The 20,225-nt window shown below is 47.9% G+C and overlaps 7 protein-coding genes across 7 annotated transcripts; 6 read left to right on the top strand and 1 right to left on the bottom strand.

The window, feature by feature from the left end:
- Positions 1-32: 32 nt before the first annotated feature.
- F4813DRAFT_399128 (LuxS/MPP-like metallohydrolase) lies at positions 33-1,594 on the top strand (the record flags this gene model as incomplete). Its single annotated transcript, XM_049248133.1, has 4 exons — positions 33-299; positions 367-541; positions 594-1,438; positions 1,499-1,594. 4 exons carry the CDS (start codon positions 33-35, stop codon positions 1,592-1,594), a joined length of 1,383 nt encoding a protein of 460 aa, XP_049096154.1.
- A 342-nt stretch (positions 1,595-1,936) lies between these two features.
- On the top strand, positions 1,937-2,898 carry F4813DRAFT_371763 (mitochondrial ATP synthase epsilon chain-domain-containing protein). The gene is made up of 3 exons (XM_049244652.1): positions 1,937-2,191; positions 2,287-2,401; positions 2,496-2,898. The coding sequence occupies exons 1-3, from the start codon at positions 2,160-2,162 to the stop codon at positions 2,577-2,579; spliced, it is 231 nt and encodes a 76-aa protein (XP_049096153.1). The 5' UTR covers positions 1,937-2,159; the 3' UTR covers positions 2,580-2,898.
- A 201-nt stretch (positions 2,899-3,099) lies between these two features.
- Positions 3,100-6,456, top strand: F4813DRAFT_371761 (Mak10-domain-containing protein). Its single transcript, XM_049244651.1, has 7 exons — positions 3,100-3,461; positions 3,561-3,698; positions 3,756-3,823; positions 3,895-4,023; positions 4,088-4,318; positions 4,375-4,839; positions 4,891-6,456. Exons 2-7 carry the CDS (start codon positions 3,602-3,604, stop codon positions 6,154-6,156), a joined length of 2,256 nt encoding a protein of 751 aa, XP_049096152.1. The 5' UTR covers positions 3,100-3,461; positions 3,561-3,601; the 3' UTR covers positions 6,157-6,456.
- F4813DRAFT_371759 (mitochondrial carrier) lies at positions 6,453-7,971 on the bottom strand. Its single transcript, XM_049244650.1, has 2 exons — positions 6,886-7,971; positions 6,453-6,799 (listed from the first exon to the last, which is right to left on the bottom strand). The coding sequence occupies exons 1-2, from the start codon at positions 7,721-7,723 to the stop codon at positions 6,675-6,677; spliced, it is 963 nt and encodes a 320-aa protein (XP_049096151.1). The 5' UTR covers positions 7,724-7,971; the 3' UTR covers positions 6,453-6,674.
- A 1,570-nt stretch (positions 7,972-9,541) lies between these two features.
- On the top strand, positions 9,542-11,872 carry F4813DRAFT_216218 (ARS binding protein 2-domain-containing protein). The gene is made up of 2 exons (XM_049239734.1): positions 9,542-10,087; positions 10,137-11,872. The coding sequence occupies exons 1-2, from the start codon at positions 9,680-9,682 to the stop codon at positions 11,736-11,738; spliced, it is 2,010 nt and encodes a 669-aa protein (XP_049096150.1). The 5' UTR covers positions 9,542-9,679; the 3' UTR covers positions 11,739-11,872.
- A 461-nt stretch (positions 11,873-12,333) lies between these two features.
- F4813DRAFT_216160 (uncharacterized protein) lies at positions 12,334-15,078 on the top strand. Its single transcript, XM_049239733.1, has 6 exons — positions 12,334-12,467; positions 12,548-12,646; positions 12,712-13,439; positions 13,498-13,806; positions 13,864-14,309; positions 14,403-15,078. Exons 1-6 carry the CDS (start codon positions 12,439-12,441, stop codon positions 14,889-14,891), a joined length of 2,100 nt encoding a protein of 699 aa, XP_049096149.1. The 5' UTR covers positions 12,334-12,438; the 3' UTR covers positions 14,892-15,078.
- Positions 15,079-17,440: 2,362 nt separating this feature from the next.
- F4813DRAFT_392930 (Mechanosensitive ion channel-domain-containing protein) lies at positions 17,441-20,123 on the top strand (the record flags this gene model as incomplete). Its single annotated transcript, XM_049247343.1, has 2 exons — positions 17,441-18,860; positions 18,922-20,123. 2 exons carry the CDS (start codon positions 17,441-17,443, stop codon positions 20,121-20,123), a joined length of 2,622 nt encoding a protein of 873 aa, XP_049096148.1.
- Between the last annotated feature and the right edge of the window lie 102 nt (positions 20,124-20,225).

The raw sequence follows: 20,225 nt of genomic DNA, 5'->3' as shown, positions 1-20,225 counted from the left end.
ATAGCTAATTGTTGACGGCATCGCCCTCTAAAATGTTCTCCCGATCGGCTCTCTCTAGAGGTGCCCAGCTTGCCGCTCGTAGGCAAGGCTGCTCGCAGCTTGCTCAGCGCCGAGGGTATGCTGCCGCATCTTCGGCACCATCCGCTTTCACCTATGACACCACCGAAGTTGCTGGTATCAAGGTGGCCACCAGAGACTCACACGGTCCGACAACAAAACTTGCTGTTGTCGCCAAGGGTGGTACTAGGTATCAGCCTGCTCCTGGTCTCACCGTCGGTCTCGAGGAGTTTGCCTTCAAGGTAAGCGAGCCCACATCTCTTATCGCTGTTTTTTCCGTCGTGAGCTAATTAGATGCAACTATATTAGAACACCGAAAAGCGAACCGCCCTACGTATCACACGAGAAGCTGAGCTTTTAGGAGGTCAATTAGCCGCCTACCACACCCGAGAAGCATTGATTCTCGAAGCAAGCTTTCTGCGAGAGGACATCCCTTACTTCACCGAACTGCTGGCAGAGGTCATCTCTCAAACTAAGTACACCAGTGAGCTATCTGAAGCCATTGGCTGGTGATAAAATGCTTACATAGTTTATAGCGCACGAGTTTCATGAAGACGTCGAGAGGGTTCTGAAGGTGAAGCAGGCTAAGCTCGCTAACGACGTTTCCGCTCTTGCTCTCGACTCGGCACATTCGGTCGCCTTCCACACAGGCCTTGGCGCTTCCTTATACCCGACGACTTCAACCCCTCTGAAAAGCTATCTGAACGAACACGCCGTCGCTGACTATGCGGGAGCCGTTTACGCAAAGCCTAATATCGCTCTAGTTGGAGACGGGGCCACGACAACTGCTCTACACAAGTGGACAGAACAGTTCTTCAGCGGCGTACCCGCATCATCATCCAGCTCCGCCACGCTTAACGCGAAATCTACAACGTACTACGGTGGCGAGCAGCGTACGTCCCACACTGCCGGAAACTCTTTAGTCATTGCCTTCCCTGGTTCTAGTTTCGGCTCTTTCAAGCCTGAAATTGCAGTCCTAGCAGCCCTGCTTGGTGGTCAGCCTAATGTCAAGTGGTCGCCTGGTTTCACTCTCCTGTCCAAGGCAGCGGCCTCGGCACCCGGCATAGTTGCTTCGGGCACCAACCTGGCTTACTCGGACGCCGGACTGTTGACTATTCAAGTTACCGGTGCCGCCGCATCAGTTCGCAAGGCTGGTGAAGCGACTGTTAAGGCTCTTAAGAGCATCTCCGAAGGTAGCATTAGCAAGGAGGATCTTACCAAGGCAATCGCCAAGGCAAAGTTTGACGCTCTAGATGCGAGCCAGTCGGGTGTGTCAACGCTCCTGTCTGCTGGTTCTGGTATTATCCACACCGGCAAGCCCTTCCAGATTGCCGAGTCTGTTGGCTCAATCGACGGCATCACAGCAGACAAGCTCAAGACGGTATGTTTATCTAATTTTCCCCATTGTTATTTTTAATGCAAATACTAACTGTTATCATAGACGGCAAAGTCCCTTCTCGAGGGCAAGGCCACCGTGGCTGCAGTTGGTGACTTAAACGTTCTGCCATATGCTGAGGAACTTGGGTTGAAGGTATAGACGGGGAAATTTGGGCAGCAAAAGTGTACCAACAGATTAACCCACCACTGTAGAGTCGAGTCGAGTCGAGTCGAGCCACATGTGCATATAGCAAATCCCCTAGAGTTTTCTTTCAAGTTCGAACACACTCAACTACCCGATTTATAGGTAGGTAGCACGCTTTGTACTTGGGCATGCGATGGTGATTAATTTGCGAATGACCATGGTCTAGAGTTACATATACATAATAAGCTCTGTGTATCAAAGACCTACAGAATCCCAAATATACAATTTATTGGTATTTATATCTAGAGGAGTCTTTTTTAGCAGGGGAGGGTTGAGTCCCGATTGGGGGTCTAAGTACCTAGGTACCCAGATAATAGTGGGTCTCTGTAATCCGTACCTCCGTACAATATTTCTTGATCACGTGAAAGCTCGAGCCACTACGTATGTACCTTAGGTATTGACAGGCTTCGGCTAACGGTCTTTCTCGATTCTACCGCCGCAGTTATCTTTTGATTCCGTGCATACAAACGAATCTTCAATCAATCCCTAATCCCCAATTGAACGTCGAGTAACTGTCAACATGGTGTTCGCGTGGAAAGCCGCTGGTTTAAGGTAAGTCAATTCTCCTCATATATCCCTATATTTCGATACGTTCCCCCAGCAAAATGAATTTGCCTAGTTTTCTAACCGCTCCTCCGATCGAACAGTTACAACCGCTACCTGGCCGTCGCATCCCGCGTCGTGCGCCGAAGCTTGAAAGAGGAAAAGAGACTACTTGCCGAACGACGAGGAGATATGGACCTGCGATTTGCTAAGTGGGAGGTGAGTTGATTATTCCTGGCAAGTGGAAATTTGGCACATGGGAATCGGGAGTTTAGGGGTTGGTAACTGACAGACTATATACCTCAATTTACAGAACGGCAAGATGGGTGAGCTGAGACCCCTAGCTGAAGCCAACGCCGCCGCCGCTGCTTCATCCGCTTCCGGTGGTTCGTCATAAGCGACGGAACTGCGAAACTACGAAATATATGAATCCTTGATGAGAGAAACTTGCGAGGATGGCTGGGACCTATAAGAGACAGATGCGCATGCGAATAGACAAGAACAACGGTAGCAAAATGCCACTATGCCGGCTGCCTCGTGTATAGCTGTATAAAATCAAACAGTTTCATCCTAAAAATGAATCCCTTGGATTTACCTACACTAGGTACCTAGACAGTAAATTCATGCGTAAATGTTGTAAATGTCGAAGTCAATTCATGTTATTAAGCCGCATTGAAGTTCGGGTAGGCTACATACCTACCTCTTAAGTAGGTAGGTATGGAGGTATGCAATGTATTGTACCCATGCGTCTATGTATAAAAGGGCAATTGCTACATACATACCTAGGTACCTACCTACATATATAGCGATGTTTCTAGGTTCGGTACTCAGGCCGGTTACACCTGTCTTAGTTGACGTCCGAAAAACGCAAAATCATATTTTCAAGGGGAACGTGCAAACCTACAGGTACCTCATATACCTACCTATGTACATGCAAGTATGTAACAAATCAAATCGTTCCTGTCCGTGTTATTCAATGTTGTTTGTATCCCAATGCCCGATGCACCTTTCAATGCACCTTGAGGTTATCTGGTATGTTTTGGTACTGCACATTTCGACACTAAAAATTTACATATGTAGTCAATTAGTGCCTAATTCTAATTACAATTGCCTTGCCTCTTCATTCTTCCATTTCGCCGCGCCATCCGCAAAAACACCCATCATCACCAATAACAAACACATACATGTGCATCTAACCAACTGACCTGGCCTATGGTTAGGTACTCTTCAACCCAGAAATCCATAATATCCGCCTATCGCTACTCCTGCCAAGACTAAGGTTAGTGTAATTAATTGTATTGGGGCTATCTTGAACTTCGGAATATCAGATTCGACAAAAGACTCATAAATCGCATAGATATAGGCTAACAAGAAATAGAGCCACGATTGATCTCATAACCTATAAGGGTGACAGTCAAGATGCAACAGCTTGATATAGTATCGCATTCGCCAAACATATCACATCCCGGAGTTAGGGCAACAGATATCACCAAGAAATTCGCCTCTGCCGTAAAGAGTGTGTCCAAGTATTTCAGGTCTTGCCCAAGATATAGTTTACTAATCTAATGAATAGCTTTGGCACCCGGAAAACTCGTCAAAGATGACCATTTTACCCTTTTTGAGTCCGTCGCGGCTCTGGAGGTGAGTCCACATCATCATCTTAAGTCTATAGGATTACGAGAACGTGCTTTGCTAAGAGAAAATCTCACTAGATTATGGATCGAAAGATGGATAGTGGTGCTCTAGCAGAAGGGGAATCTCTAGACGAAGAATATGACGTTTCTCGTGATCTGCTTCCAGAAGAAATTCTTGGAATTATTGACCAACTTCTTTGCCTCGAGGTGTGTTTTAGATAAGCGACAAAACTTCTACTCCGAGTTTCTACCAGCCTAACGTCATAACTAGATGGCCTGGCATCTTGGCTACCCCCTTTCCCAGACTCTATTCACAAGCATCTATATAGAGTCGCTCATGAATCCTCGCCCTGCCAGTATAGGTGAGGCTGAGTTTATAAGAGATCCCCAGGCCCGCGAGAAGCAACCGAAGCTACTCTTCGTTTTACGGGCTTATTGCATCGGACTCCTTAAAGCATGTTGTTTCGTAAACGAGCTTGTGAAAGATGAACTTTACTATGAGGTAAGACTGATGGGACGGGACGATTATCATTTTAATAAGCTACTAAGAATACATAGGAAGAAGACTTTGTTACTAACACGTGCGATCGTGACCTATTACTTGATATACCCGTTAGTTCCGTCAATAATATACTACAACAGGCCCGGGGTGACCTTCGTGCTGCTAGCAATGAATTTGCAAAGGATATCTCTGCAGCCCTGGACCTTCGGCTCGAGCTCCGTATCGCATTCTTAAGGGCCATTGACTTATCAGGCCTGCGGAAATCTAACCCGGATTCCTTGAAGATGCCCTGGGTACAGATGAAAGGTCTACTTGAGCACATTAAAAAGCAGCATTCGCTAGGCAAGCCAGTACCAGAAGCTTTCAGCACTAAACTACAGCGACGCCTAGCGAGCACAATGCCTCCGCGCCCCATGGTCCAGCCTAGCTTTGAAGAGAGTTATGACCATCTTAAGCGACTTTTCCAAGACGGAGTTGATATCATGGATATTCTGAAGTACTCGGAACCACAAAGCCTTTTGGTAAACTCTTCGAGTCGGTTTTATAATAACTGAGTTAACTCCTTTTTTTAGAATTTCGTCTTGTTATTTCAGGCGAGAAAGCCGCAACCACTAGTTTATATTAGGACACTACTTCAGAATCTCTTATTCAGAGAAATGGTTGTTCTAGGCAACTATAGCATCCGGCAGATAATCGACCATGACCTCTCGATCATCGTTATGCCCTGTGCACCACAGATCGACGCTTCCTACGATGAAATTGAGGTCCCGACTGACCCCCGTCACCAGACTTCGGCACAGATGGAAATTTTCAGGCAGCGGGTAGCTGAATGTTATTTGGATGTCTTCAGGATATTCTGCCAGAATAGATGTAGAGTTCGGCGCACACTATGCCACAATATCCAAGAGTGGGATATGCTCCAAGTAGACGTCGAGGAGATCGACCAACTTCTCCAAGTCGCCCTAGATGAGAGGCCCCTCATAACAGATAGAGGCAGTATTGGATTTTCTCTCCCTCTATCATCATGGGCGTATCTCTATAAGCTCAGGCAGATGGAGTGGATTGTCCAACTCGGGTTCGAACTTGAGGTTTATCAGACGGACGAGCTTGCTGGCATGTACTGGTACTTAAATTACCTGGCCAAGACGCGCGCGCAGCACGGTGATCGTATCAAGTCGTTTACAATGCGCAGCCTAGACGAGGCACGCTATGGCCTCGACAACAGCAGAAAGGGCGATCAAGAACTACCGCAATACACGGCCGCTAAGGAGCGCGATTATATGACCTCCTTGACATACTTGCGCATAACTATGCTTGACGCGGCCTGTACGTGGGAGTTTGCGGATGGTCTTTGCTGTCTATATACGGCGTTACAGCGCCTAAAGCTCATCGCTCCACCGCAGCGCCCCTATAGTACCGATAGCATGCGCTATGATCTACGCATGAAGCCCTTCCGAACAATCACGCTACCCCAGCTACCCACGTTCGACGAATTTACGCGCGCAACCCTTCAACCCGAGACTCCAACACCTGACCTACTTAAGTATGCTGAAAGCGCTGTCGGCGGTGCGAAAAAAGGGTATGAGGCCCTGAGTAAGATGTCGGACACACAATCCTTCAGCGTCAACTCGCACGATCAGTGGGTCAATAATATCCGGGACTGTCTAAAAGCCGCGATCGCGGCGGGCGTTGCGGTCTCAACACTGCAGAGGGCGTTGGATAGAGCCAGGGGGGGCGAGGATGAGGATTCACAGCTAAAGCTCAAGGTTGAGATGCCGGCACCCGGGAAAGGGTATCATGACTGGTGGATCGTTCCGAAGCTAGTTCCTGTGGCGTGATTTCTTTTCTTTTCTTTCTTTGCCCCTGATGCGGAAAGTGGATTATGGTTGTGATGAGGATTAGGTAGTTGGGTGCCGAATGTTAATTGGGGAAGAGGATTAGGAGAGATTGGGGTTTTGGCACATGAGCATGTATGGATATCATTCTATTGCGGTAGATCAACTAGACAATGGCGGAACGTGCATTATGGTATTTGGATAATTCATTCCTTTTATTCACTATTCGTTGCTTAGTTTCTTCTGGGGCACATATGCCTTTTGTTGATATATAGAAATATATATGACATCTCATTCCCCCCTCCCCTAGCTTTTTCAGCCTGATTTACTCATTCACCCCTCCCCTTCTTAATCGTGCCAATGTCAACAAAATGAGTCAAGTTACGATAGACGCTGTTGGGACTACGCCCAAGTAACAAGAAGCCAAGAGCCTCCTATTTCAAAAGATACAATATGTACAGGTTTAAGGCCAGAGCTCATGCAAGTCATAGTAGACGCATTACCAACCGTAAAATAGGTGCTTATGCCTTGATCGCCTTTCTAGCCATGGTGCCTCGAAGCTTTATCGTCTGCTCATAGAGAACGTCCTTGAAGGCAAAGAGGAAGGCGGCTGTCAAGACGCTCTGGGTGACTTTAGGGCCGATACCTAGAGTAACAACAAGTTAGTATATCACCAATCGACCAAATAATGCCCGCCGAAGGGTTAGATGATTAATAAGATATTAAGCATACCCTTATACAGGCCGGAATAACCCTCTTCCTTGATAACTCGCCGAATAGCCTGGGTCATGCCTTCGCGCTTCTGGCCATCATCGGCAACGTGCATTTGGCTCTTAACAGTGATATATGGATAAGTGATGGAGGTGGCAAACAGCTTGCCGAGAGCGCCTAGGAAGAATGCTACGGTTGGGGTTACGTTGTGCTTCCGCCGTCGCTCGTACGCGTTCTTGAGCTGCTCGAATAGCGTATACTGCAAGATGGGGTTGATAACGAGAACGAGAGCCGGCACGACGCCGCGGAAGAGCGCCTGCGGACCCTCGTCGCGTAGTAGTGCCGATAGGGTGCCCAGAGTAGTCGGCTGCTTCTTCTTCTCTACGGGAGCGCCGCCGGTATTCTCCTCGGCCTCGATTTGTCCCTTGCGGGTTGTCATGCGCGTGTTCACAACCCAGATAGGGTTGGTTAGGATGACAGTGGCGGAACCAGCAATGGCACCGGCGATAATGGCTTCGATGGCGGTGAGCTTCTTAGAAGCCCGTCCGGCACGGGAGGCAGCGGCCTCAAAGAAGCCGCGCGTCCACTCGTACCAATAGTAGTAGACAAAGTTGGTTACACTAATACCGAAGACGGCGCTGTCGAGCCCCGCGTACAGCCCCGAGACGCCCTCTCGTGCAACGATCTGTTTTACGGCGGCTAGGAAGGCGGTCTCGGCTCGCTTAGACTCGACCTGCGCGCGGGTAGAGAGGGTGATGAGCGGGTACGTCAAGACCATGGAGAGGATGCCGCCGCCGGCACCAGCGAGGGCGTGCGCGACGTTATCATTCTGAGGAACGGCGGGCTTAGACGACGCCATCGTGATTGTTGGTTTACGAAGTACCTCTGTAAGTAAGGGATGTCAAGATTATATCAATCTGAAGCTTTCCAAATGGAAATAAAGTAACAAGACGGGTTTGATTTGATGGAAAACGGAAAATAGAAAAGGGAAGAGGGAAAAGCCAAAATGCTATTACACTCGACTTACACGTCGAAATGTTGAAAGAGTAATAATAAACGGTAAGCGGCTGCTAGGTTAAAGCTTTATCAAGTTCAAATTGAAGTTGAGGTCCCATTGAAGCTGAGAGCCGAGGTCCGATTGCATTGCATCACAATGCGGCTAGTCCCCTCTGTCCAGTGGGATGTAGCCCTGCGATCCCCTGTAATCCTCTGTAAATCCACCTATGTAGTGTAAGCCCGAGCCGAAATCCGCCTGTAAGAGACCTGTAAGCATTTAACCTCGCCCCATCTGGCACGAGGTCGGCATTCTTCCCCATGCTCTTCTCCCCGGCTTTGCCCCGCATTCAATTCGTTAAAGAAGCTGAGACCTCCAAGTTCCCGACTTTCACATGCGAGATGAGATTGCTTGTTATCTTTCTACATATAGGTATCTTGTGATGATGACGATGATGATGATGTACTCACTAATTTGATGGGTTTTATGCGAATCAGGTCAGATATACCTGGTGTATTTACATATATATTGACTGAGATGATGCATCTTTATTTTATTTTACAAATTACATCACCAAGGACATTTATTTATACCTCCCTCAATCCATCGCTAGCCTTTACATGATACGTCAAAGCATTAGAAGGGACTATAAGGCTGACCGAGCTTAGGTAAATAGGTACTTAAATACTTAAATGCCTGATATTAGTTACATTCTAGTTACATTCTTCCTAATCTCAATCATCAACATTGACACCGCCCCAAAAGGCCAAATATGCTTGCGGGTATTCTTAGCAACGTCGCCCCTAAATTTGAGACAGCGCACGACAAAGATATCAGAGCGTGCCGTGATACAAGTTTCATGATGGCATGCAAAGAGACCGTGATAGTGGCTGGTGGTAGATGAAGAGATCATACCGTGCCCACGGAGCGCAGGTTTACGAATATCTACTACCCGGATCCTACTCTGCTGAAGAGATATTTGCCCAATGAACTGGTAAGGCAGACAGATACAGAAAGCCTACATAAGGTACCTTACCTTACCTTATGTAGGTATGTTTTACAGGAAAAGGGGCTAATTACAGGTATGTATTCTCAGTGCATTGAGCTTATGCACCTAATGCATCCGTATGCATCCGTATGCATACGAGTCACGTGGAAACGTACCCAAAAATAGCAGAGTTACCACGGTACATGCACAACAAAATCTCCCGGCCCATCTAAAACAGCCGTGCGCTCGTGGCACCAGCCTCCGCCAGCGCGCTCTCAAAATAGAATTCGGCATAATAGGCATTGGACACCGGAAGGAGGCTTCACCAACTATTCTGTCTCTTTTTTCCCATCAACTTTCGCCACACCCGCTTTTAACAGCTTCAATAACGCTCAAGACGGGAAATCCGCTACTGTTTTATTTTCCTTTCTATCATTTGACCATTATATTCCCTACTAGTCTAAACATATCTATTTACTATTCGTTACTAGTTAACTATTACGCACCGTCGTTGAGCGAACATTTATTATCCATCACTTACACCAGGCTTACATGATCACCTCGACTTAGGGGCCAATTGCGAAAGACAAGAGATGAGACAGACAATTTGTGTTACACACAGACGCAGACACAGACACAGACTTGATGAGAATAGTAAAACTACCTTATTTGTTACTCGTGTTGCGAAGAATATCAAGTCTATAACATTACCAACCATTACGTGAGAACCTCAGCCAGTCAAACGCGCCCAGCATCTTCCTCTCCCTATAATCGTACCTCTCCCCAACTATCCATGGGGATAATTGCGCACTTCGCTATCTTATGATATTAAGATGGCGCTCTCTACTCCAACTAGCAACGGTTCCCGTCGCTTTAACCCTCTTCCGTCTCCTTCTAGGAATGAGACTCCTAGGTCCTCAGGGCTGATAAGACCGACATTACCTCAAAGGAGCGTGACCAGTGCCTCTATTGAAGATGCGTACGTGGGTTTTATTCTCTACTGCAACCCAGCAGTACCTCTGGAAACGGATACGGCAGCGCTCAGAGAGGCCTTTCGAACTCCACCAAAGAGTGAAGGCAAGAGCTTCAGCACGTTTACTTTATTCGAACTCATCAAGCAACTACACTCCAAGGAACTCAAGACGTGGGCAGAGTTGGCATTGAAGCTGGGCGTCGAGCCGCCAGATCACGACAAGGGGCAGAGTTCTCAGAAGATACAGCAGTATGCCGTCCGCCTAAAGGTAAAGCATATCCAACTTATTCAAGAGCAGCGTGACTTACCTGTAATAGCGATGGATGCATTCCATGCACATCAATGCCTTCTTCGACTATCTGATGGATAACCCGCATCCCTATTGGACCCAGATCCCGAGCGATCCAAATCCTGTATGTGACGAGGGTAGGGATGGAGTTGCTGCTGAAGATGACATGGCCTTGCGTGCCTTATTACCTCATATCCGGCCGCGACGAGGTAGAAAGAGACCCGAGGACGACAGTTTTAGCAAATCTCCGTCGCAAAAGCCAAGGTTAGAGTCTCCGAATTTCAACGGAGAGGCTAGAACCGCGCGTCCGGACTCTTTAGATCCGTGGACCGCCCATCCGGACGGAAGAAGTGCCTTTATGTTTCCACCTGTTGATCCGCGATCGAGTATATTGCCAGAAACGAATTCTGCCTTCCCGTGGAGTAACGATGTTTCCCGTGAGCCTATGTCAGCCTATCCCCAATCTGCGATGACGCCGTCGACGAGAGGGACATTTTGGGGAGACTCCACGGAACCCCGTTCGGCCATTAGTCCGTCTAAAGCTAGGTCGCTCGGCCGTCGCCACGGAGCGAAGGTAGTTTCTTCCGCTTGGAGAAGCGGTGGCGTATCCACAAGTGGAAGGCCCCGTGGGAGACCTCCTAGCAGTCGGCCTAGCGATGGACCATTGTCAGCCATCCCAGACGAGCACAGCGAATTCCAAACAACACCTTTCGAACAGAGTACGCCCCAGTTAAGTACACCGCCTGCCCCAATGCACCCTCCAGATCCGGTATCAAAATCCGCCGGACCTACTTCTGCACCAACAACCGCACCAACCACAGCATTAACGACCACTCCTACCACTCGACCTTCTCGACCTGGCCGCCTCTCCCTGCAAGTACCGGAAAGAGCTGGCGGACCTGTCAGGCTAGCAACTCCTCCACCTCCGGTTGTAATGGTAAATGGAAAGAGCACGGTTAATGGGAGTGTATCCAACAGCACCGGCGGATTAACAGCTAGCCCCATAGAAGACATTTCGATATTCAACCATACCGCAAATGTGTTCATGGCCGGGCCAACCGATGATCCCACGGGCCCAGCCGTACAATTCGAATTCGACGATAGCGATCGGACGAACCGCGACGAGATGGAAACCTTGCTTGTCGCGGACCTCCTTGAAAGCACGTGGTACGACGAGAAAGGACAGCCTAGCCCGCCAGCTGACATCAACGAGGCACTTGCCCTAGCCCGGGCCATCATCGCGGGCCTTGCAAAGAGAAGCCGCACCTCGGAGGCATTCCTAATCGCTACGGCAGCACTAGCAGGCGCCAGGCACCTCCCTAAATCAAGTGGTAGTACAAACTCAGTACATCGCCTCGAAGTCGGCGTAGACTATACGCGATACAGCTACACGTGGGATCTGCGTTGCGGGCCCACGAATGCCAGATTCCGGTTCACAGAGATAGTGCCTCATGCGCGCTGGAAGAAGGGCTCACAGCATCGTGGTGAAAACGCCGATGTCCCAGCCGAAGGAGATGCCGCGGTGGAGTTCTGGCGCAGGAGGTATGCTGACCTCGTGCATATGGTTGGTAGGGGGAGGAGGCGCGAGGACGTGATGTCTGTTATAAAGGAAGGAAGGGATGGGGGATAGCGAGTATTCTCAAGGGTTGGCTTAGCGGGTTTGTGGATAATGTGATGTACCTAAGGTTGGGGTTGTGATGTATAAGTATCGCTTACGGTTTACGATTAATGTATGTACCTAGCCTAATGACGTTCTTGGGGGGACTAGGGCGTCTGGGTTGATTTGATGGTGGTGAGCTTGTTGAGGCTCGTGTATTATGTATTGTATATTGTGTATTGTATTTCTAAGATACCCCGAGAGATCAGGTAGTTGGGTGCTTTAAAGTAGTGAAGCGAGTTAACTGTATTGTGTGTCATTGTTTATCGATGTTTTGTATAACAAAATCCTAACACACTTAAGATGAGACCTGGGCATGGCTATAAGTAGTTTCATATGCAAAAAGACAAAGTTAGTGAGATGGCGACGTACATGTGAACCGGTCTGAAACTTGTGCCTGTCATGATAGTTTGACTACAAGTCTAAGTGTAATGCTCTTTCTCTTGGAGATGTAGCAAATTCATGATACTCGATATCTTTCTTTGTTTGTATTAGGTACTTTAGCGAATGATCACTGCCTACCTTCACGTACATATTACTTTACTTACTTCACTATCGCCAATATTCCCTAGAAACGCCATCCTAATATCGTCTTTCCCTGAATTTATACTATACGTGTTATTATATCGTATATTTTACAGAATGCTTTGGCTTCATTTCTAATTCTAACATTATGTCTGAAAAAACTGAACAGCCACGGGTGTAAGAGCTACAAACCTGATATCTCAACAGGGCTATCGTTATACACACGTAGGTATCGTTTACTAATATAATTAACCTAGTCGTAAGACCTCGATGTACCGCTACGATGCCTCGACGGAGATGGGAGTTCGCCCTGACGCAAAGGCACATATCGACCTCAACAACAACCCAAATGCTACGTCTGTAGCCCAACATCGAGTTTTAGGAGGTACCTAGCTAACCCAAGTCTTTTGATGAGGAATAGGATTTCAAACCCCTTAGCTAATATCCCTCGTGAGCATCTTCTCGATCAAGTCACTCGGTTTTCCGAATGGAATGACATATGCGAGTACGTTCCCCTTATGCGCAAGGGGGCTCTCGTTGCCAAGGATCCCGTCGGTTTCGAGGATATCGAGGGGCCGGAGGCGCTCGATGCCGAGGAGATTGAGGCTTTGAGGACCGAAGCCACACATAAATGGAAAGTCCCTAATCTCCTTTATCTAACCATATTCACCTGCTCCATAGGAGCAGCTGTACAAGGTTGGGATCAAGAGGGTACCAATGGAGCCAACCTGTCGTTTCCTGCGCAGTTTGGTATCGGTGGGAATTCAGACCGTGATGTGCTGCTCGTCGGTCTCATCAACTCGGCTCCTTATATTGGGTCGGCACTTATAGGTTGTTGGCTTTCTGATCCGCTCAATAACCGCTTTGGATGTCGAGGAACTATACTTATTTCTGCCATCATCTGTTTGATAGCTCCTATACTAGGAGCCATTACTCGGAATTGGGAACAGTTTTTAATTTCGAGACTTCTTCTCGGTGTTGGTATGGGAATCAAAGCCGCAACCGTACCGATATATGCTGCTGAGAACAGTCCTGCATCTATTCGCGGAGCCTTGGTGACATCGTGGCAGATATGGACTGCATTCGGCATCTTCCTTGGATGCTCTGCTAATCTAGCATTTGGTCAAGTTGGCAAAATCGCCTGGCGACGTATATATCACCTCTTGTGGCCGTTAGTCTTTATTTAGCTAATACATTCTCTATGTAGTCCAGGTCGGTTCGGCCTTCATCCCAGCAATTCCTCTAACGTTCCTCATCTTGTTTTGCCCGGAATCGCCGCGATGGTACATCAAGAAAGGCCGGATTCGAGATGCTATAAAATCGCTCTTACGACTTCGCAACCATCCTCTCCAGGCAGCTCGCGACCTTTACGCTATCTATTTCCAGATAGAAATCGAAGCTGAAACCATTACCGACTCTACTTACATTGAAAGGGTCGTCCAGCTTTTTACAATCCCTCGAATTAGAAGAGCTACCTTGGCCTCCTTTGTGGTTATGATAGGCCAACAGATGTGCGGTAAGTCACCCAGTATGAATCGCGAGCATCACACATTCGGAGGCTGATGCATAATAGGTATCAATATCATAGCCTTTTATTCTTCTACCGTCTTCAAAGAAGCAGGGGCGTCTGATTTTAACGCCCTTCTTGCATCTTGGGGATTTGGTCTCGTCAACTTCCTCTTTGCTTGGCCAGCCATCTGGACGATTGATACCTTTGGCCGGCGCCCCTTACTCCTTTTCACATTTCCCAATATGGCGTGGTCGTTACTGGCTGCCGGTTTATGTACACTTATCCCCAAGACCTCGGCAGCCCATACCGGCCTGGTAGCGCTATTCGTATATGTGTTCGCCATGTTTTATTCACCCGGAGCGGGCCCCGTTCCATACACGTATAGTGCAGAGATATTCCCGCTCTCGCACCGCGAGGTTGGTATGGCGTGGGCTGTTGCAACTTGTCTTTTCTGGGCTGCCGTACTGTCGATCGCGTTTCCAAAGATCCTTGCAGCTACGGGTGTTTTGGTAAGTTCGATACAGAATCTTCTTCCGAAGTCGCAAAACCTCTTGCGCAAGCGTTATATGGAGATACTAGTCTAATACGGTGTTACCAATCAGGGCGCCTTCTGTCTATACGCGGGGTTTAACATCACAGCTTTCATAATGATCTTCCTATGGATGCCCGAGACAAAGCAGCGGACTCTAGAGGAACTTGATTACGTTTTTGCCGTGCCTATGAGCGTGTTTATCAAATACAATTGCAAAAAGGTGGTCCCATGGTGGCTCAAACATTACGTCTTATGGCAACGCGGGGCTGGTCTCGAACCCCTTTACCACTTCGACAGACACGACGACGCTGCTCCACCGGATTTTGTGGTACAGGATGAATCGACAACTGACAATAATACGGGGACTACTTTTAACACTAGGGTGTGTGTTACTCCCCAGGACATACAGAGCAGTGCTACAACCACCGGTACCGACGCTGTTGATGTAATTTATCGGGCCGAAAGACAAGTAGCTGTATCCCGCCGCTTCTCGTGGCACGGCCCTAGTGTTCACAGACACCCGGCTCATGCTGACACATACCCTATATATCCTTTGTAGACATCCAGATGACAGCCTTTCTCTGGACCCAACTGTCTTACACCACTTTGTAAATAGAGGAACCTAGATACACTCGGTTAGGTTAAGGAATCTCGTAAATCATAGCTAAGTATAATAGCTTAGAAACGACGATATACCTAAATTTGAGTATCCAGGAGGCTTAGATGCTGTTGTTACATAAAAATCTGCTCAACCGATAGCCTTGCTAACTACACGACCCCCACATGGTAGTGGATGGCGAGCGATCCTAGCAGCCTAACCTAGGTGAATAGACAGCCAGAGTGTTGGTATAGTAGGCTGATGTCACACTTACATAGTCTGGCATTAGTCCCACCGTAGTCTAGATACTAGAAAGACATTCGCAAGGCGGCGTGATGACGATCAGCGAACGTGGCTTGCCCGGCGCGTTTTGGAATTCCGGCGTCGCGGCACTTGCGTGTCTAAGTGGATTATTTTTGATAATGATTTTCAAAGTTAGCGGGCCCTTTTTATCTTTATTATTTCGTCAGTGCCTTTCCGTGGTCCGTGGTTCGTTGTCTGTTGTCCGCGAAGCATGGCGCACAAGATTGGCGAAGAAAGCTTGATCATACTATGCCTGTATGCGTCGTATCAATAGTGGCTCATTGCGATATCGATATCGATCGATCATCTCCATTCCAGCCATTCTTGCTGTTCAGCTGGGAGAAGCTCGGATCTCAAGATCTGCATTACCACCGCCTTTCCTAGTTGATAGTCTCCAACCTCTTGCGGTCCCATTTGTCCGTGCTCGTGATCGCCCTGGTGGCAGCTGAACAATGAACTTGGATTATTCCAAGGCAGAGATTTTCATGCCTTCATGCCAACCTTTTAGGAGAAACTATCGCGCACTACTACTCGAGGCGACACGGTATGGTATTACCCATATATACATAGTAAGTTATAAGTTGATTGGTATTTATGATAGGTATACAGTACTTATGTTGTGGTTGTGTTATCGTGAGTTAGAGATCGACGTGGTACTCGAGGGAAAGGAAAAGGGGATTCCTTTTTTTTTTTTTTTTTTTTTAATTGGGACTCGATGACAACCAAGATCTTGAACAATAATCTTCCTGTGATCTTCTTGTGATCTTGTACAACATGGACCCGTTCGTCATTTCCACTGATCAAATATGTGTCTGTGCATTAGAGAGAGGTATCAATATCAATTAACTGCTAGGTACATGTAGATTAGTAATTACTGGCTCATGTTCAACTGCAGGACTGATCCAATTAACGTTCACAAACGGCAAGTGGGATAAAGATAAATTTTCAAATTTCGCCTCCCAATTTCTGAAACATGGGATGATGACCGGGTGGCTTAAAATAAATTTATTGCCGTAAAGAGAATAGCGACATACCTAGGCAGGTAGTTAACCAACTTTATTCCGTGCCAAGCTTTTCCCGCGCACCTGCTGGTGGTACGTATATGCATGCTGCCACAAAAGCTTCCCATTGACTCGGGTAGGTTTTCCCGCAGTTAATAACCCGGTAATAGCGATTGGCCAACCACAGCAGCTGCACGCCATTAGCATCCAATCCCGCTGAAACATCTAGATTCGTTACCCCTGGATAACGTCAATGGGACATCCTTAAGGTAGAAATTTATCTGGAAGGTCGTGAACTCCAACGTGAATACCTCGAGTAAAACTTTGTCTAAAACTTCAAGGGATAGAAAGCTTCTAGGTACACTTGAGGATGAGTTACAACATTTTAGATGTGATTAGGTACAAGGGAGTGTTTACTTTCTGTGTACCTCAAGTACAAATTATGTACAACGGTAATGTCTGATAGCGCCTTCCACCACAGAACTTGAACTCGAACCCAGGTAGGTACACATACATATGTAGGTAGACTACTAGGTTAGGTACCTACCTTGGATCGATTTCCTGGTGGACCCTAGTTGCCCTCGCAGCCTCGGAGGACGGGACCTTCCAACGCGTCAATCCTCTCCACATGATACAAACCCGCAATCGGTCCTTACATGTATATCATCTAGTCCAACGAACTGCATCCTGTCGTCTGGACTCGCGATCTTTTTTTCCCCCCTTCTCCCTACCCTCTTTTCACTATATCCTCAGTCTTTAACAAATTCCTCGGTTCTTCTCTACAAGCATACTATGCTTTAGATCCTTCTCACCTCTTTTACACAGTAGATACAGGGCCGTCAGTCTTTCGTTTTGCCTGCCTCTTTTCTTCAATTCACATACTGCCTTCTCCTAAAGACCCTGCTGTTAAATTCCTCTTTGTCTCGATCCTGATCTTTCAAACGCACCGCTCTCAACACCCGTCCGATCGATCGCCTAGTGCCATCCCGAGGAACCAACCTTGTGTATAACACACTCGCTTGTATACACAGCAGTACCCTATTTTCAGAAAAGGGAAAAACTCCCGAACCACGCTGCCAGGTTACATCCAGAATCTGGACAGCTGATTGCCTTGAATGCGTTAGCACTTTACTTACAGATCTCCCTACTTCGATGTCGATCCGTTCCCCAAAAGGGTTTATGCAACTAGGTGGCTCACGACCAGACATGGACAACGAAATCCCCTTGACCCAAGTACGGAGCAATGCCAGCTCGACTGGTGCTAGAAAGCCCAACCAAGGCGCTGCAACCGGCTTGAGCACCGAAAACCAGAGCCCTGTCGACAACAATGAGAAGAATAGCTTCTTCCATCGTGGCCGGAGGAGAGCTAACAAAAGCGAGGCCTCTCGGGAAAACGACAGTCTAGTCTCCGAGGAAGCATCTCTCAATGCTATGGGTAGGTTTTACAATAAACTTATCCAAGCCTCGGTTCTCACGCGATATCTCGTTTACATTGTACCCGTTGGTGTCCTTTTGGCAGTTCCTATGATTGTTATCCGAGCAATCGGCCAACAGGACACTCTTCAAGCTGGCCACGGCCCGCGGCAGAATGATGTAAACGAAACTCCCGCTATATATGCGCCCGGCCCACGCCTCATTGACCTATTCCTATGGATAGAACTGGCGTGGCTGTCCTTATGGGTTGGAAAGGTTGTTGCCCACCTTTTGCCTCCCGTTTTTATGTTTTTTACCGGTGTTGTCAGTGCTGGCACTCGCAAGTACGCAATTGTCATTCGTGCGCTTGAGATTCCGCTGTCACTCTTCTTCTGGGCGTTGGCGACCTTCTTTATATTCACAGGTTTACTTAATGTTAAATTCAACGATGTTGAGTGGGTCCAGACGATGCGAAGAATCTTGGGTGCGCTCTTCGCCTCTTCGGCTGTTTTCCTCGTCGAGAAAGCTATCATTCAACTCATCAGCGTCACCTACCACCAGCGGTCCTTTGCCAACCGGATAAAGGACTCCAAACGGGAAGTTTACCTTTTGGGGTTGATGTACGACGCTTCTCGACAACTGTTTCCTATGTACTGCCCCGAGTTCCGCGACGAGGATGAACTTATCAACGATAGTATCGAGATGCTGCTGGCTGGTGGAAACAAGGGTAGAAAAAACAGGAAGAACGGAGTAGTTACACCTATGAGGTTGATTGGGAATGTAACACGCATCGGCGACAAAGTTACCTCTGTTTTCGGAAATTTGGCCTCGGAGATTACTGGGAAGCAGGTCTTCAACCCGAACTCTGCCCACTCAATTGTGGTAGAGGCGCTCGAGAAGGTTAGGACTTCGGAAGCTCTCGCAAAGCGTATTTGGATGTCGTTTGTCGTAGAAGGCAACGAGGCTCTATTTGCGGATGACATCGTCGAAGTTCTTGGCCCCGGACACCGCGATGAAGCTGAAGAATGCTTTGAAGCAGTTGATGCGGATGGAAATGGGGACATCAGTCTCGATGAAATGATTAGGAAGGTAGTTGAGATGGGAAAGGAGAGAAAGGCGATAGGAAACAGTATGAAGGATATCAGCCAAGCCTTGGGCGTGTTCGATCAGGTCCTCCTGTTCATTGTCCTGCTGATTGTTATCTTCATCTTCCGTAAGTTGCCGCCTATAGTTCTATCTTGTTAAGCTATCCAGTTACTAACACGCCGTTACAGTTGCATTCTTCCAGAGTTCCTTTATTACCACACTCACAACTGCGGGCACAACCCTGCTCTCGCTTTCTTTCATTTTCGCCGTCACGGCACAGGAATTCTTGGGTTCTTGCATTTTCCTGTTTGTCAAACACCCCTACGATGTTGGTGACAGAGTCGATATCACGGGACCGGAGAAAGAGCAGCTGATTGTTGAGAAGATTTCTCTACTTTACACTGTCTTCAATCGTATCGACAGGATGCAAGTCGTTCAGGTGCCGAATATTGTTTTGAACAATGTCTGGGTCGAGAATGTTACCAGAAGCAAGGCTATGAAGGAGGGCATTGACATCAACGTCTCGTATGATACCACTTTTGAGGACATCGAGCTTTTACGGCTTGAAATGGAGAGATTCGTGCAGGCCCCAGAGAATGCCCGAGATTTCCAGCCCGACATATCTATTAGTGTTGCAGGTGTCGGCGACTTGGATAAGCTACAACTTAAAATTGCTATCAAGCACAAGTCGAACTGGCACAATGACGCTATCCGCGCTACTCGACGCTCTAAGTTTATGTGCGCACTTACTCTCGCTTTAAAGAAGGTGCCTATATATGCACCTGGTGGCGGCGGCGAAGCGTTGGGTGGGCCTACAAACCCCTCTTACTCTGTTAGTGTCTCGGATTCGGACGCTGCTGCTGCTCGCGACAAAGCTGCAAAGGAAAAGGAAGAGGGCCGACTGGTGCCAACAGCACCGGCCAGAAACCCTTCGACATCTAGCAGACCCGGCAAGCCGGAGGATAGAGAGGTGAAGGCTGCACAGCATCTAAATACCCTCGACCCCATAACGGCAGCAGCCGACGATTGGGGTTATAATCGCGACGACTCCCCGGATCCTCGCGGGGATGCGATAGAGCGGAAACGCTCAACTGATATAGAGTCGTTACGTTTGGATCTTCATAAGCACGAGAGTCAGCGTAGTGGTCGTCGGAGAGCAGGTGAAACTTTACCTCCCCATCCTATAAGCGAGAACACGCCAAGCTTTCAGATAACCCAGCCTACGGGCCCCTATGATGAAGAGGCACAAGTAGGTGTACCGCACCCGTACAGTACCCAGTCAGGAAATTCACTATATCCTCAGACGTCCAGCCGAACCAATCAGTCAGGAGGAGGCGGTGGACCTGAATCTCATCACCGGAATCATCGCAATCCTTATGAACAACATTAGAATGGCGAATTTTCTATGCTTTAATGAATCCCCTTTTTTTCTCATGATGAGAGATTCGATATATAGATTATGGGTCTTTGATCAAGGAAGGCGTTTAAAGAG

Source organism: Daldinia decipiens, assembly GCF_022478715.1.
Source record: "Daldinia decipiens strain CBS 113046 unplaced genomic scaffold F4813scaffold_39, whole genome shotgun sequence".
Lineage (NCBI taxonomy): Eukaryota > Fungi > Ascomycota > Sordariomycetes > Xylariales > Hypoxylaceae > Daldinia > Daldinia decipiens.
The sequence above is the reverse complement of the archived record's forward strand: the minus strand, read 5'-3'. Positions and strand labels throughout refer to the sequence as shown.

Excerpts from the sequence above, each read along its gene's own strand:
- F4813DRAFT_371763 (XM_049244652.1), top strand. The coding sequence starts at position 2,160 with ATGGTGTTCGCGTGGAAAGCCGCTGGTTTAAG. Across the intron at positions 2,192-2,286 it reads TGGAAAGCCGCTGGTTTAAG|TTACAACCGCTACCTGGCCG; the intron begins GTAAGTCAATTC and ends CCGATCGAACAG. Across the intron at positions 2,402-2,495 it reads TGCGATTTGCTAAGTGGGAG|AACGGCAAGATGGGTGAGCT; the intron begins GTGAGTTGATTA and ends CTCAATTTACAG.
- F4813DRAFT_371761 (XM_049244651.1), top strand. The coding sequence starts at position 3,602 with ATGCAACAGCTTGATATAGTATCGCATTCGCCAAACATATCACATCCC. Across the intron at positions 3,699-3,755 it reads ATTCGCCTCTGCCGTAAAGA|CTTTGGCACCCGGAAAACTC; the intron begins GTGTGTCCAAGT and ends TCTAATGAATAG. Across the intron at positions 4,319-4,374 it reads AAGATGAACTTTACTATGAG|GAAGAAGACTTTGTTACTAA; the intron begins GTAAGACTGATG and ends AAGAATACATAG.
- F4813DRAFT_371759 (XM_049244650.1), bottom strand. The coding sequence starts at position 7,723 with ATGGCGTCGTCTAAGCCCGCCGTTCCTCAGAATGATAACGTCGCGCAC. Across the intron at positions 6,800-6,885 it reads TTATTCCGGCCTGTATAAGG|GTATCGGCCCTAAAGTCACC; the intron begins GTATGCTTAATA and ends TTGTTACTCTAG.
- F4813DRAFT_216218 (XM_049239734.1), top strand. The coding sequence starts at position 9,680 with ATGGCGCTCTCTACTCCAACTAGCAACGGTTCCCGTCGCTTTAACCCT. Across the intron at positions 10,088-10,136 it reads AGTATGCCGTCCGCCTAAAG|CGATGGATGCATTCCATGCA; the intron begins GTAAAGCATATC and ends TACCTGTAATAG.
- F4813DRAFT_216160 (XM_049239733.1), top strand. The coding sequence starts at position 12,439 with ATGTCTGAAAAAACTGAACAGCCACGGGT. Across the intron at positions 12,468-12,547 it reads AAAACTGAACAGCCACGGGT|TCGTAAGACCTCGATGTACC; the intron begins GTAAGAGCTACA and ends TAATTAACCTAG. Across the intron at positions 13,440-13,497 it reads TGGCAAAATCGCCTGGCGAC|TCCAGGTCGGTTCGGCCTTC; the intron begins GTATATATCACC and ends TTCTCTATGTAG.